Source organism: Bufo gargarizans, chromosome 4 (assembly GCF_014858855.1).
Source record: "Bufo gargarizans isolate SCDJY-AF-19 chromosome 4, ASM1485885v1, whole genome shotgun sequence".
NCBI classification, from domain to species: Eukaryota; Metazoa; Chordata; class Amphibia; order Anura; family Bufonidae; genus Bufo; species Bufo gargarizans.
In genome coordinates this window covers 322,757,921-322,773,861 of record NC_058083.1, presented here as the reverse complement: position 1 = coordinate 322,773,861, position 15,941 = coordinate 322,757,921, and the positions used below count along the sequence as shown (strand labels likewise).

Sequence of the window (15,941 nt, the reverse complement as noted above, 5' to 3'; positions counted from 1 at the left end):
AGGGTCAAACAGAAATGAAAATGTTAACTACCTCATCACTTTAACAGTTTTACCAGTGTCGGGCTGTGGTGTCTTTATATTCTGAGAAATGAGTTCACTATGTCGTGTTCATAAATCAAAAAAGAAGCAGCTGTTCTGAAATTGGTACAGTAGCTGGTATTTCCCACAGTCCATTATCACATGTCTCCTGCTGTGTTCCCACCACCTTGATTCCTTTAGCAAAACTTTACAAAGCCCCAGCTTTTACCAAGGTAGGGCTTTGGTTTCAGCTGTTGTACTGTGAGAGGAAGTAAATGGTAAGGGGTGTCTTTGTGGCATCAATGTGATAACGTTGTGGTGGTCTTATCTCTCCTCTAGGTGGTGGCTCTATACGACTACACTGCGCATCGATCAGATGAGCTAAGCATCCATCGTAGTGACATTATCCATGTGTTGTACAAAGATAATGACAATTGGTGGTTTGGCAGTCTACAGAATGGACAACAGGGTTACTTTCCAGCAAACTATGTGGCTGCTGAGAGTAAGTTCATAGAATAGAGAACAATGTTGGTTTAACTAGTTGTTTTATTCAATACATCTGAAACACTGATATGACTTGTGAAAGTAATACTACCTTGCTTTATCTTTTCTAGTCCAGCATGAGTATGACCACTCTACAGCATCCAAATCACATTATCCTGTTTCCCAGGAACATTCACAAGCAGACCACCCTGACTATACTCCTGGCATGGTAAATGTTGTTATCTTTACAGAAAATATATGCAATATTTTACAGTAAAGTACTGGTCATTTTGTAGAAGATCATATTCCGATTTTCCTCTAATTTAGTTTAAAGGATAAAATTAAGAATTTTTTTTACATGCAGATCCTGCACCATGTACAAAGATTCCCTTGAAATGTTTAGTATACGGTCACACATGTTGGGTCCGCTGAGGATTTTTCGCAGCAGATCTAGAAGAAATCCACAACTACAGAAAATCCTTGAAATGGGCTGTTTTTTGTGGCGTACTTGCTGCAGAAATCGCAGCAGGTCTTTCACTGCTTTCAATCCATTGTCATGGATTGATAACCCGAAGTGCAGTTTATGCTGTTGAGTTTTTTCCACAAGTGTGTGGATGAGATTTCTGAAAATCTCATTAATTTTGCTTGTACTGTAAATGCTGCAGATTTTCTGCATGCAGTTCCTCTTTGGAGAACCTGTGGCATATATCACCTTAAAATGTATTTGTGAAAAGAGACGGGCGTAGCTATAGGGGGCACAGAGGTAAAAGTCGCTACTGGGCCCGGGGGCCTGAGGGGAACCAAAGACCTTTGTACCACATAAGAAGACACTGGTATTATAGAAAGTGCATGCTGATCAAGTTACACCTCTGGCTGGAGGGAAGGGGTTAGGTCAAAAATTTGGCATGGGTAGGTTACTGTTTCAATTTTTGCCTCAGGCAGCATGAAGGCTATGTGCTTTCCTGCCCTTGGCCACAAAGCACTGAGGGAAGGGGGCCCAAACAGAACTCTTGCACCAGGACCCATGAGCTTTTAGCTACGCCCCTGAAAAGAGCCCAAGGGGCAATACCCTTGGGCATCCGAGCCCAGCCACTCCCATTAGAATCAAGGCCTACTCCTCCAATCTTCATCTTCTCTACTTCTTTCTCCACTTCTCACGTCTGAAACCCAGCTCTTGAAAGCTCACGCAAGCGCATATAACACATCTGTTTGCTGCCTGTGCCATCTTCTCCCTTCTTTGGGCATTGACATCATTAACCGTGGTGCGCAGGTGCCATAAGGCTTGATTCCGCCAATGCCACAGAAGGAAACAGACAGCGCAGTCACAAACAAATGGGTTATATGAGCTTGCACAAGATTTCAAGCGCTTGGTTTCTGACATGAGGAGTGGAGGGAGGTGTATAGAAGATGAAGATGGGAGGAACAGGCCTCAATTCTAATGGGAGTGGCTGGGCCCAAATGCCTAAGGGTACTGCCCTTTGGGCTCTTGCTACCTAATTATTGGACTAAAAACCTTTTTCAGGGGAAACGAAGATCGGTATATAGCAACAAAAATGTATGTCTGGGATACAGTAAAAATGTGACCTACAGGACACCAGGCAGTTTATAATGGGAAAAGGTGGTGACAGACTCCCTTTAAAGCCATTTCAGGCAAAGTCATTAAACAGTTAATTAAGGCATCTGTTAAAGGGCTTCTACCACCAGAATTACTGTTATGTAGCTGACTGATATAGAGATGCGCTAATGTCAGCACTACATAACAGTATGTTTCTAACATTAGTCCCTCCAGCTGTTTTTGTAAAAAAAAGCACTTTTATTATATGCTAATGAGCCTCTAGGTGCTATGTGGGCGTAAAATCAGCACCTAGAGGCTCCGTCTACTCACCCTTTATCCCGCCCAGGTCTCCTGTTCTGCCCGCCCAGCTCCTCTTGATTGTTGCCACGGTCCACCGCATTGTTGACGAAATCCCGCGTTTGCGCTGTTCACTTCTGTCTTTGGCGCAGGCTTCCTCACTGTGATGTAGTCGGCGCAGGCGCAGTGAGGAATCCGGCACCAGGAGCGCATCACTCACTCACTGCGCTTGCACCGAAGACAGAAGTGAACGGCACAGACGCGGGATTTCGTCAACGATGCGGTGGACCGTGGCATCAATCAAGAGGAGCTGGGTGGGCAGAACAGGAGACCTGGGCGGGATAAAGGGTGAGTAGACGGAGCCTCTAGGTGCTGATTTTACGCCCACAAAGCACCTAGAGGCTCATTAGCATATTATAAAAGTGCTTTTTTTTACAAAAACGGCTGGAGGGACTAATGTTAGAAGCAGGGGCGTACCTAGAGCATTTGGCACCCGGGGCGAACCCTTTGTTTGGCACCCCCCCCCCCCCCAAGAAAGTTAAGAAAACATGCACAAACTTTTTTCAATGTTTTCAATAATATTTATTACAAAGCATTCAGACATCCGCATGTGTTTTGCGGATCCGATCCATGTATCAGTGGATCCGGATCCGTAAAAATCATACGGACGTCTGAATGGAGCCTTACAGGGGGGTGATCAATGACGGAGGTGATCAGGGAGTCTATATGGGTGATCACCCCTCTGTCATTGATCACCCCCCTGTAAGGCTCCATTCAGACATCCGCATGTGTTTTGCGGATCCGATCCATGTATCAGTGGATCCGTAAAAATCATACGGACCTCTGAATGGAGCCTTACAGGGGGGTGATCAATGACAGGGGGGTGATCAGGGAGTCTATATGGGGTGATCAGGGGTGATCAGTGGTTCATAAGGGGCATCTCCTCTCCTACATAGCGCCACATACCTCTTACATCCAGTGATGTCACCTTTGATGTAGACGTTCTCTTTCCTCATCTTCTCCATTCAAACCAGACCGCCATGATGATTTTTCTGCCATCTCCCGTCTCTGCAGAGATTGAGAAACAGACATTAGTTTCCTGCCACCCCCAATACTATACTGCAGAAACAGTCCCCCTGGAAATACTACTATAGTGCCCTAGTAATCATGTTCCTCATAGCCCCCAGTAGTAGTATAGCTCCCCATGATACCCCCTAGTAGTACTAATTTTCCCTATAATATGACAGTACATGAAATACCCCCGCTTAGTGCCCGCAGTTGAGCTAATGTCCCCATAATGTATGCCAGTATAAAATACCCCTATATAGTGCCCCAGTAAATGCCCTCATACTGCTCCTCTCCCCCTTCCCCATAGTGTCCCCCATAATATGCCAGTAAAAAAATGCCCCTTAGTGCCCCCAGCAGATGCCCCTATAGTGCTCCTCCCCCACAATGTGTCAGTAAAAAAATGCCCCTTCTTAGTGCCACCATATGCCCCAATAGTGCTCCACTCCCCCATAGTGCCGCTCTCCCCTATAGTGCCTCCCATAATGTGCCAGTAAAAAAATGCCCCCTTAGTGCCACCAAATGCCAGTGCCCCCCATAATGTTCCAATACAAAAGACCACTTTAGAGCCCCCACTTCCCCATAGTGCCCCCAAATAATGCCCCTATAGTAACACCAGATGCCCCATAGTGCTGCTCTCCCCTATAGTGCCCCCCAGAATGTGCCAATAATTAAAAAAAAGCCCACAGATACCCCCATGGTGCCCCCCCATAATGTGCCAGTAAGAAATGTCCCCATAGTGCCAGCTCCCCCCCCTATAGTGCCAGCTCCCCCCCCCCTAGTGCCAGCTCCCCCCTATAGTGCCAGCCCCCCCTATAGTGCCAGCTCCCTCTATAGTGTCAGCTCCCCCTATAGTGCCAGCTGTCCCTATAGTGCCCCCCATAGTGCTAGTTCCCCCATAGTGCTAGTTCCCCCATAGTGCCAGATCTCCCCCCATAGTGCCAGATCTCCCCCCTATAGTGCCAGATCTCCCCCCTATAGTGCCAGATCTCCCCCCTATAGTGCCAGATCTCCCCCCTGTAGTGCCAGATCTCCCCCTATAGTGCCAGATCTCCCCCCTATAGTGCCAGATCTCCCCCCTATAGTGCCAGATCTCCCCCCTATAGTGCCAGATCTCCCCCCTATAGTGCCAGATCTCCCCCCTATAGTGCCAGATCTCCCCCCTATAGTGCCAGATCTCCCCCCTGTAGTGCCAGATCTCCCCCTTGTAGTGCCAGATCTCCCCCTATAGTGCCAGATCTCCCCCCTATAGTGCCAGATCTCCCCCCTATCGTGCCAGATCTCCCCCCTATCGTGCCAGATCTCCCCCCTATCGTGCCAGATCTCCCCCCTATCGTGCCAGATCTCCCCCCTATCGTGCCAGATCTCCCCCCTATCGTGCCAGATCTCCCCCCTATAGTGCCAGATCTCCCCCTATAGTGACCCCCCATAGTGCCCCTCCATAGTGCTAGTTCCCCCATAGTGCCAGCCCCCCCCCCCCTCCATAGTGCCAGATCTCCCCCCCCCCCCCATAGTGCCAGGCCCCCCCCCCCCTTCCCCCGCAAAGAGGGAAAAAAAACAAAAAAACGAATACTTACCTCCATCAGCTCAGCAGCGATGCAAGCCTTTTCCAGCCTGTGTCCCTGCTGTGTGCTGCCGGTCTCAGGCGTCGCGATGATAATGACATCATTGCGCTGCCTGACCCGGCCTCTGATAGGCTGCAGGCATTAGTGCCTGCGGCCTATCAGAAGAACAGGGGAGGGACACGCCTCTCCCTCCCCTGCCGCACAGCACACAGCGGCCGCAATTACATCCAGGGCCGCGCCGCCTGTGGCGATCGGCGGTGCGGCCCTGAAGAATAAAAAATATAATTTTTTTTTTTTTTAAAGACAGGCGGCCTGGCACCCCCCTTGTGAGTGGCACCTGGGGCGGCCCGCCCCCCCCCCTTGGTACGCCACTGGTTAGAAGCATACTGTTATGTAGTGCTGACATTAGCGCATCGCTATATCAGTCAGCTACATAACAGTATTTCTGGTGGTAGAAGCCCTTTAAAATGCATATAATAAAAAAAAAAGGACTTTGAGAAGATGAGACGCAGGTCAAAGTAGTGAGCCAGCACTACATATAGGAGAAAACAGCACCACATAGCTCTCACATCCAGGGACATCTTCTGGGGGACAAGGTGACTAAAAATGGCGAATTGCGTGGTTTAGAGGTTTTTTTTTTCTGTTACGGCCTTCACCGAGCGGAAATATTTTTTTATATTTTAATATCTCACACTTTTGGGGATGTGGCGATATGTAATATGTTAATTCTTTATTGTTTTTAAATTTTATATGTAAAACTGGGAAGGGGGCCATTTAAACTTTTAGTATTTTGGTGTTTTTTTTGTTTAACTTTTTATTTAATAACCATTTCGTCCCTTAGGGACTAGAACCTGGATCTTTTCATCCCTTGTGCTATTCACCCTGATAGAGATCTATCAGGGTGAATAGGATCTCGCACATCTCCCTGCTGCCCTGTGCTCTGTGCACACAGCAGCAGGGAGCTGAACATGGCAGCCAGGGCTCCAGTAGCGTCCTGGCTGCCATGGTAACAATCTGAGCCCCAGCAGTGTAATCTGCCACTGCCACCAATGGAGGGGATGGGACCCTGTGGCCACCACATAACAATGGGGGGGGGGGGGACTTGTGGCCAGTGATAATGGGGGGGGGGGGGGGGTGAGGCTTTGGGGGGGCGCACTGCATCACCAATGAATGTAATTAAAGAGGACCTTTCGTGGGTCCAAAGAATATTAACTTATTAGTAGTAGGCTGCATAGAGCGGCGCCCAGGGATCTAAGTGCACTTACTATTAGTCCTGGGCGCCGCTCCGTTCACCCGCTGTGGCCCCCCGGTAATTTCAACATTCAGAGCAAGGAGGAGGAGACGCCAGTGTCTGTCCTTCCCCCTGACAGCAGCGCTGACCAATCACAGCGCAGAGAGAGGGAGAAAAAAAACAACTCCCTCTCTCTGCGCTGTGATTGGTCAGCGCTGCTGTCAGGGGGAAGGACAGACACTGGCGTCTCCTCCTCCTTGCTCTGAATGTTGAAATTACCGGGGGCCACAGCAGGTGAACTGAGCGGCGCCCAGGACTAATAGTAAGTGCACTTAGATCCCTGGGCGCCGCTCTATGCAGCCTACTACTAATAAGTTAATATTCTTTGGACCCACGAAAGGTCCTCTTTAACTCCTGTCGGCAGCGGTATAACAGACCCGGCACCCGGCCTAAATAACAGGGCATGCGATGTGGCACCTGAGGGGTTAATTACCGCAGATCGCATGCCCTGTTATTGAGGTCGGGTGCCGGGTCTGTGATACCGCTGCCTATACTTATGTTTTACATTCATCGGTGGCGCAGTGGCGACAGCTCCTCCCCTCCTCCTCCCTGCTCTCTCCCCATTGGTGGTAGTGGCGGCCGCATCACAGTGGAGAGGGAGGGACTCCTTCCTTCTCCGCTGACTGCTAGTGAAGAGAACTTGGGCTGCGCAGGATCGCGGCGGTACAGTCGCAAATGGCGACAAGACTAAAAAGTATTGTCGCCATCTGCAAATTTTAAGGCGCATTGGCGGCCGAAACGGTCGCCATCTGGAGCCCTGCTTAGGTTAGGTCCAGAAGGGGCAGTACTGTTAGTGTTGGGTACCCATCTGCAGAATCCATTTTGACGTTGGTAGACATGTATAGGAGGTATAGTACCGCTGTAATCCAAAATAATCCCTAGTTTTATTGTTTGCATGTATAACAGTGTGCTGCCATATGCATTTTGTTTGCGGTCTGTATGTTAGCTTTATGGGATGTGCACCTGTGACTTTGGATGTGCTAGTCTAAATTTTCTTGCAATTATTTCCTGTTATATCCATGGGTGTGTCAGTGATAGGGGACTGTCTATGTAACTGGGAGGGAGGAGCTATTAATTTGCTGGGTGTTAATAGGGGCAGTGATAGGGGAGTGTCTATTTAACTAGCTGGGTGTTAGGGCATGGGCCTGGCAGCTGATCGGCGGGGGTCCCGGGTGTCCAGAGGCTAGATCATCAGTTTAAAGAAACTGCAGAACCCCTTTAACTAATATTTAGTTGTATAACCACTGTTTCTGAGAACTGCTGTACATCTGTGTTGCTTGGAGTCAACCAACTTCTGGCACCTGTGAACAGGTTTCCAGCCCAGGATGATTGGACTACATTCCAAAGTTCTTCTCTATTTCTTGGTTTTGCCTCAGAAACTGCATTTTTTATGTCACCCCACAAGTTTTCTATTGGATTAAGATCCGGGGATTGTGCTGACCACGTCCATAACGTCAACCTTGTTGGTCTGGAACCAAGATGTTGTACGTTTACTGGTGTGTTTGGGGATCGTTGTTGGAACACCCATTTCAAGGGCATTTCCTCTTTAGCATAAGGCAGCATGACCTCTTCAAGTATTCTGATGTATTCAAACTGATCCATGATCCCTGGTATGCGATAAATAGGGCCAAGTTTGAGAAACTTCCCCATATCATGATACTTGCGCCACCATACTTCACTGTCTTCACAATGTATTGTGGCTTGAATTCAGTGTTTGGGGGTCAGCCACTAGACCCAAAAAGAGCAATCTTACTTTCATCAGTCCACAAAATGTCTCTTTAGGCCAGTCAATGTGCTCTTTAGCAAATTGTAACCTCTTCAGCGCATGTCTTTTTTTCAACATTGGGACTTTGCGGGGGCTTCTTGCAGATAGCTTGGCTTCACATAGGCGTCTTCTAATTGTAACAGTACTCACAGGTAACTTTAGACCTTCTTTGATCTTCCTAAAGCGGATTGTTGGCTAAGTCCTTGCCATTTTGGCTATTCTATCCATTCAAATGGTAGTTTTACGCTTTCTTCCACGTATTTCATGTGTTGGTTGCCATTTTAAAGCATTTGAGATCATTTATTTGATCAGCCTATCATTTTCTGCACTTCTTTATATGTTTCTCCAATCAACTTTTTAATCAAGGTACGCTGTTCTTCTGAACAATGTCTGGAACGACCCATTTTACTCAGAATTTCAGAGAGAAATGCACTGTAACCAGCATGTACAACATTTGCTGCCTTCCTTCCTTAAATAAGGGCAATAATTGCCACCTGTTTTTCAAAGAATGAATTACCTCACTAATTGAACTCCACACCGCTATTATTTTGAACATGCCCCTTTCAATAAGTGATTCAGTTACACAGAATCAGCAGCATGCATGTCATGACTGTTGGGTCTGTTGTATTTTTATTACTCTGCTACACCTGCTAGTAAATTATTTGCCATGTAGAAATATAATTGCTATAAAAAACTGTGATTGATCAGGTTAGTGATGTCTGACTGCTATTATTTTGAACTGAACACAACTGTATTTTCCTTGTAGGAGCACTGCAGGGTAAACAGCTTTTCTGTTGTTGTTGGCTTGCTACAAATAGTTGATCAGAGTCCCAGCACAATTCATTTCTGGTTTATCTTTATGTAACTTGTTTACAGTGGTTGGGGATGAAACGCAGGCTACTGAAATGCTGTTGAGGAACGGGAACCTGTGGCCTTATGTAATAATTTATAAAAGATGGTTTCATCTAGCGGGGTGACTTCACATTTGGAGCAGTAATCTGGACCCAACCTTACCGACCAGCAGCAGAAGGAACAGAAAACGCGTTAATGTGGAGTTTTAAGGCTCCTATAATACTTAAGGGTGAAATAGTATAACATGCATAGATCATACATCAGATATTTCCGGTGTATTTAGACTCCAAATAGTCATAAGGCTGTTCTCTTGCAGATGTCTGCACCAGGGTTGTTGAGTCAGTAAGCTAAACCTCCTTCTCTAGTTTTCCACACTCCAACTTCTTTATAAATGGCTTATGCACAGTAACCAGTAATGCTGGGTGGTAATATCAGGCTTTTCAGCTATTTTATCACCATCATATAAGAGTTAGATTTCAAAACCCTAGTTAGAGTCAGGACATTGCTTGCAACTCCACTGCCATGGTCTACAAAAAAGTAGAAAAACTCCCTCCTAATAGGTTTGCATATCAGGGAGCTTGTTATCATCCTTTTCTAGTGAAATGATCACTGAACCCTGTTTTGACCAGTGCCGATATAACGTGTTGGTCTCAAACACTCTCTGATGACTGTATAGACCTCTGGGGCCCAGAGAGAAGCAGTGAGGTCATGTACCAAAAGTTCAAATGCACTAAGTAACTAACTGCTGCTGTTACTAATATGCTGTCATAAGGGCAATTAAGAAAAGGGAATTTATTCAATATAACCTGGTTCCCAGGTTGTCCATCCCATTCCAAACTATCTCTCCCATACATCTCATATCATGCTCAGATGTGTTAAAATACACAAAGCCTGTTTAAGTGTTTAGTTGACATATAATGTGAATGTCATCATTTTTTTCTCACTACTTTCTGGAACCTGTTAGGCTGGACTAGCAAAATTGATGAGCTCTGACGAGATGTTTGTTAACTTGTAGGAGGAGTCTTAATCCTTTGAGCTGTCCTTTCATAGATGTCAAATGAAATTACCCAAGAATTACATATTGACACTGGCCTTGAAGGGAAAGACCTAATCAATTAAAAATAATATTATCTTGAGCAAACAGAGGCATGCCATTGCCTGTGAATGTGCGATCTTAAAGGGACACTGTCATCTGGATTTCACTTACTGAGCTATTAACATCACCACATCAGTCTCCACGCTTTACATTAAAATATACTAGTATTACTGCCCTGTGTCTTGTAATTTGTCTATAAAATCGCTTTAATTAATATGCTAATTACCTCAATAAGATGCCCAAGGGACTGTCCCCCCGGCCGTTGGAGCCCAGCCGCGCCCATTACTTCGGAGCCCAGCACCGCCCCACTGCTAATTTATTTACTCCTCTTCGCCAACTTAATGTTTGTGCAGCGCCTGTAATTCCGCGCATGCGCCCTGGATATATGTCAGCACCCGAGCGGTGTCCTGGCATCGGCCTCACAGAACTCATTGCGAATGCGCAAGACTAGCTGTCTGCCAATGAATGGATTACTCTATCCCTAACCCTGCTGACTATATTTGAATATACCATGAAAGTGCTCTGTAGATTGCTTAAATCCTGTTGGGCTACTTTCACACTAGCGTTCGTCGGTCCGCTCGTGAGCTCCGTTTGAAGGAGCTCACGAGCGTACCCGAACGCCTCCGTCCAGCCCTGATGCAGTCTGAATGGAGCGGATCCGCTCAGACTGCATCAGTCTGGCGGCGTTCAGCCTCCGCTCCGCTCGCCTCCGCACGGCCAGGCGGACAGCTGAACGCTGCTTGCAGCGTTCAGCTGTCCGCCTGGCCGTGCGGAGGCGAGCGGATCCGTTCAGACTTACAATGTAAGTCAATGGGAACGGATCCGCTTGAAGATGACACCATATGGCTTAATCTTCAAGCGGATCCGTCCCCCATTGACTTTACATTGAAAGTCTGAACGGATCCGCTCAGGCTACTTTCAGACTTAGAAATTTTTCTAAGTTATTAATGCAGACGGATCCGTACTGAACGGAGCCTCCGTCTGCATTAATATGATCGGATCCGTTCAGAACGGATCCGATCAAGCGCAAGTGTGAAAGTAGCCTTACCACTGCTCAGAGATATCCGGTACAGCATTCTAATTGCTTACACAATTCCAGCAAGTCTCTGAGCAGTGCCATAGTTGTCCTTAGAGCCTTTTTATTAGAGAAGAGTTCTGGTCAACCTTGACAAGCTCCACCCATGTGGCCTTCCGGCATGTATCTGGAACTTGGCTTTCCGTTTTGTTGCATTGCAAGGCACTATGGTTTGTTCTTTAGCTGTGTGACATAACTCCATACTATAGCTATTCTGTTCTTTCTTAAAGCCACATAAAAATGTGAATTGTAGTCCATATGGTTAAAGGGGTTGTCCAGGTTCAGAGCTGAACCCGGACATATCCCCTTCTTCACCCAGGCAGCCCCTCTAAGTGGAGCATCGGAGCATTTCATACACTGATGCTCTCCTTTGCCCTGTACTGGATTGCGCAGGGCAAGGGCTTATTTGTTTATATTTTTTACTGCTGGGCGTAGGCTTCCTCCTTGCAGTTATTTTTTTTATAGTCTTTATTTTTAATTTTTTTCAAGCAAAAAATAAAGAATAACATCAACCAGCAGACACGCAGGTCTTAAGACTAGTACCGTCAAAATGTCATAGGCAAATACAGAATTTTAAACGTTTCGGGAGTATACAGCATGACATATTGGTATTCAAAGAAACAGAAAGCTGAGTATATCGCCCCCCCACTGAATTGTCTCATATCAGAAGCTCTAGAGTTGAGACCACATTAACTCTACAATCACACACACCGCAGCGCTGCAGCTCCCCAGCCGGGGAGAGAAGATTTTGCCGGCCAGGCCGCTCATATGTAATACCATCTATTGAGGCATACAGAGGAGAACCCTCCTTGTAACCCAAGGCTGAATTCTGCTAATCATAATTTTAGGATTATTGGACACCCTATTTCCTCTCTTCCCTAAGCGACATGCTTACTTATGCTAGATCTGGTACTGGTCTCGCTTGCAGCCAGAGCCCCCAAACCTTCTCAAATTTCCACTCCTTGCCTCTCGCGATAAACGTTAGTCTATACATTGGTAGAGCCGCATCTATAATTTGAATCCACTGTTGAACCGACGGGGGTTTCCAGTTCAGTAACATGATTTTCCTGGCATAAAACATCAATAGTCTATACAAAATTCTGGCGTATTTAGTTTGAATCAGGTCATTCACCAATCCCAACAAGCTGTTCTTTGGGGAACAGACTGCCGGCAAGTCCAGTTGATCATTCAGGAATTTGTGAATCCCCAGCCAAACCTGAGCTATCACTGGACAACTCCATATCATATGAATCAATGTTCCCCTTTCTGCGCCACATCTGGTACACTGCGGGCTTCCGCCTTGCAGTTTTGCTCGAGACGAGACCGGCACTGATGGGAACGCTTTAGCGTTGCTCATAACAGGGGGGGCTGCCTGGGTGAAAATGGGGACATGTCCGGGTTCAGCTCTGAACCCGGACAACCCCCTTAAGTACTGTGTAGCATATAATGCACCACATTCACCTGGCCAGTCCGACCCTGATTATAGCACATGCAAGTCTTATTGGGGTCATTTATCAAACGCGTGTGGCCCATAGCAACCACTCAGATTCCACCTTTCATTTTTCGAAAGAGCTGTCAAAAATGAAAGGTTGAATCTGATTGTTTGCTATGGGCTACTTTACACCACTTTGATAAATGATGCCATTAGATGCCCTGATTACACAGGCTGATGCACACTGAATGGATACTACTACAGTTGTTCCTTCTTCATTCTGTTCTCTTCATTATCGGCAGCACATACTTGATTACACAGGAAGATGTGCTGCCGAAAATCAGGCTTCTTTCATTGGCTGATTGGCTGCTCGATTATATGAGCTGATTATCGCAAACGAGCGTTTGTATTCACGATAATTGGCCCGAAATCATGCAGTGTAAGAGGCCTTAAAGGGGTTATCTGGGTTCAGAGCTGAACCCGGACATACCCATAATTTCACCCAGGCAGGCTCCCATGATGTTAGCATCGGAGCATTTCATGTAAAACGGCTAGGGCAGCACTAAAACCCACCCATCAGTGCCGGTGACGTCACCGGACTCACTGCTGGACAGAAGCTTCCGCCTGGCAGCCCCATGGAGAGTCACCGAAACTCCAGAAATGCTTTTGCCCTGCGTGATTTAGCGCAGGGCAAAGAAGAGCATCAGAGCATGAAGTCAAGGGGGCTGCCTGGGTGAAAATGGCGATATGTCCGGGTTCAACTCTGAACCTGGACAACCCCTTTAAGCTGCTATATGTGTATACGTGAGTGATAGCAGGCCCTCCTGGAAATTTCCCTGTAGGGTCTATGGCCAGTCCAAACCTGGTTATATCACATGCAAGTCTTATTGGGGTCATTTATCAAACTGGTGTGGCTCATAGCAACCAATCAGATTCCACCTTTCATTTTTCAACGGAGCTATTAAAAATGAAAGGTGGAATCTGATTGGTAGCTCTGGGCAACTAAGCCAGTTATACTTTGATAAATGATTCCATTAGTCTTTCCCCAAACTAGAATTGGATTGTAAAGCTGACCTCACACATTTCATAAATCTGTTGCAGGATTTAGTTTGACACTGAAATTCTGCAACAAAGTGCAGTACAATGTAAGTGAAACACATTTTAACACACCCCATTCACTAACAGCATTTAAAAAAATCTGCAGCAAATTCTATTTATTTAAAAATCCACAGCATGTCATCTTTTACGGCAGTCCCTTGTTTATGAGCTGTGAGAAGGAGAAGAAACAGTCTGCAGATGCAGTGAAACTGAAGGCTAAAGAGAAAAACTGTTTGTTGACATTTTTTTTTATAAAGAACAGTTTGAAAAATAACTTTTAGACAAAGATAAGTAGAATGCAATAATAAAAAAGTCTGCCCTTTTAATATTTACAGTATGTGTGAACTTGAGCATAAGAAAGAAGAAATTTTTTTTTATTTTGAATCCAACCCCAAATCTGACTTAAAGACTGGCTACATTATCACATGTATTGCAGTTTAGTCATATAAGCATGTTATCCAAGATCGGACACTGACAAAGAATGAGGAATTTTGGCGCAACATTTTTTGCGTATTGGATGCGGACCTATTCCTTTCAGTGGGGCTGCAAAAAAAAATGCGGACTGCACACCATGTGCCCTCCACATCCGTATGTCCGTCCCGAGGCCTCGCAAAAAAAGACAAGAAATTACAATGGATCCGCAATAAAAAATAAAAAAAGGGATTTGGATTCTCGTTTTGTCAACCGCAAAATACATAAGGTTGTGTGAATGCACCCTAACTGATGGAAATAACTGACCAAATAACTGAAGTGTGGACTCTGCCTAAAGATGCACCAGATAAATTTGGTGCATTTTCAGTCTGTCTCCATTTATTGTGTCTATGTCTACAAATTAAATTAGGATTAGTAAATGTGCGCCACTGTGTTGATAGATTATTTTGTGTACTATTTTTTATGTATTATCTGTGTATATTGCAGCACACCACTGGGAGAGAATGCTTTTTCATATAGTTTTTGGGGCATTGAGCTTACAGTCTAGTTTCCCTAGGTAGATGCTAAACACCGAAATGTAAAAACTCTGGGGGTCATTTACGAACAGATTTTTTGGCGTATATCTGGTGCAGATTCTGTTACATGCCAGGTCTAAAAAAGGAGGGGTGGGGGCGGACGGGCCGGCATGCCTGTCTCATTCATCATTTTCTACACCTGGTTTAGGCGAAGAGAATGGTCTAAATATAAGACTGCTAGGAAACTGTCTTACATTTAGAAGTGGCGGTGGATTCTCCAAAGTAAGGGTGCATTCACACGACCGTATAAATGGATTTGCGGAACGGGTGCGGACCCATTTATTGTGCTGTCCGCATCCGTTCTGTTCTGTGGCCACGCAAAAAAGATAGAGCATGTCCTATGCTTAGGCATTCTCTATATAGCGCTGGCCATGTGCGGTCCGCAAATTGCGGAACGCACACGGCAGGTATCCGTGTTTTGCAGACCACAAAACACTTATGGTCGTGTGATCGTACCCTGATGTAGAGGCCGGTGCCTCTACATAACTTCGGAGATCCACCACTAGCTCAGGGGCTTATTAAGACCGGCGTCTAAAATGCTGGTCTTAATAAATGTGCCCCTCTGTTTCCATTCTGTCTGGTTCTTAGCAAGCAATGTACAGTATATAAAATAGCTTTAGGAATACATGAAATGTGACTACAATTTCCTCAGGATTCTTAAAGGAAATGTGTCATCAGAAAATGACCTGTTCATTAAATCCGATTTCTATGTTTAGCATATTTTTAAATAATTTTTTGCACCAACAGACTATCCAATTTCTGTCCAATAAGACCAATAGTTGGTGCGTATAACAAAAGATCTGTGTGTGTAAATGTATGAAATAAGGAGAGAAAAGAAGAAATGAATCGCACATCCACTGCTAATGCTATGATCTCATCCCTGTGTTCCTGCAGGAGACAGCACTGAATAGCGCATGTGTACGACTTCCAAGCTACATGCTAAATGAGGCAATTGTGTACATTTTGCTCAAAAGGCAATAAGCCCACTCACCACGTCAAGGTTGCCTCTATGAGTGGGTCCTAACCTAAAATTGGCGCAGCGCTACACGGTGACCACCAGCGCTGTAGTTAGGTTTAGGTTAGGACCCACTCATAGAGGCAACCTTGGCGTGGTGAGTGGGCTTATTGCCTTTGATCAAAATGTACACAAATGCCTCATTTAGCATGTAGCTTGGAGGTGGTACACATGCGCTATTTAGTGCTGTCTCCTGCAGGGATGAAATCATAGCATTAGCAGTGGATGTGCGATTCATTTCTTCTTTTCTCTCCTTATTTAATACATAGAATTCTGTGTGTGTAAATGGCCATCTGGCCAGTGATTGGTCAGATAATCTGTTGGTGT

General features: G+C 45.7%; 1 protein-coding gene across 1 annotated transcript in view; it reads left to right on the top strand.

Annotated features, from left to right (window-relative positions):
* Positions 1-15,941, top strand: part of AHI1 (Abelson helper integration site 1) — a 210,209-nt gene that overhangs the window by 182,276 nt on the left and 11,992 nt on the right. Inside the window, exons 22-23 of the mRNA XM_044291599.1 lie at positions 358-520; positions 633-730. Coding sequence (XP_044147534.1) covers positions 358-520; positions 633-730 — 261 coding nt within the window. The remainder of the gene's footprint in view (positions 1-357; positions 521-632; positions 731-15,941) is intronic.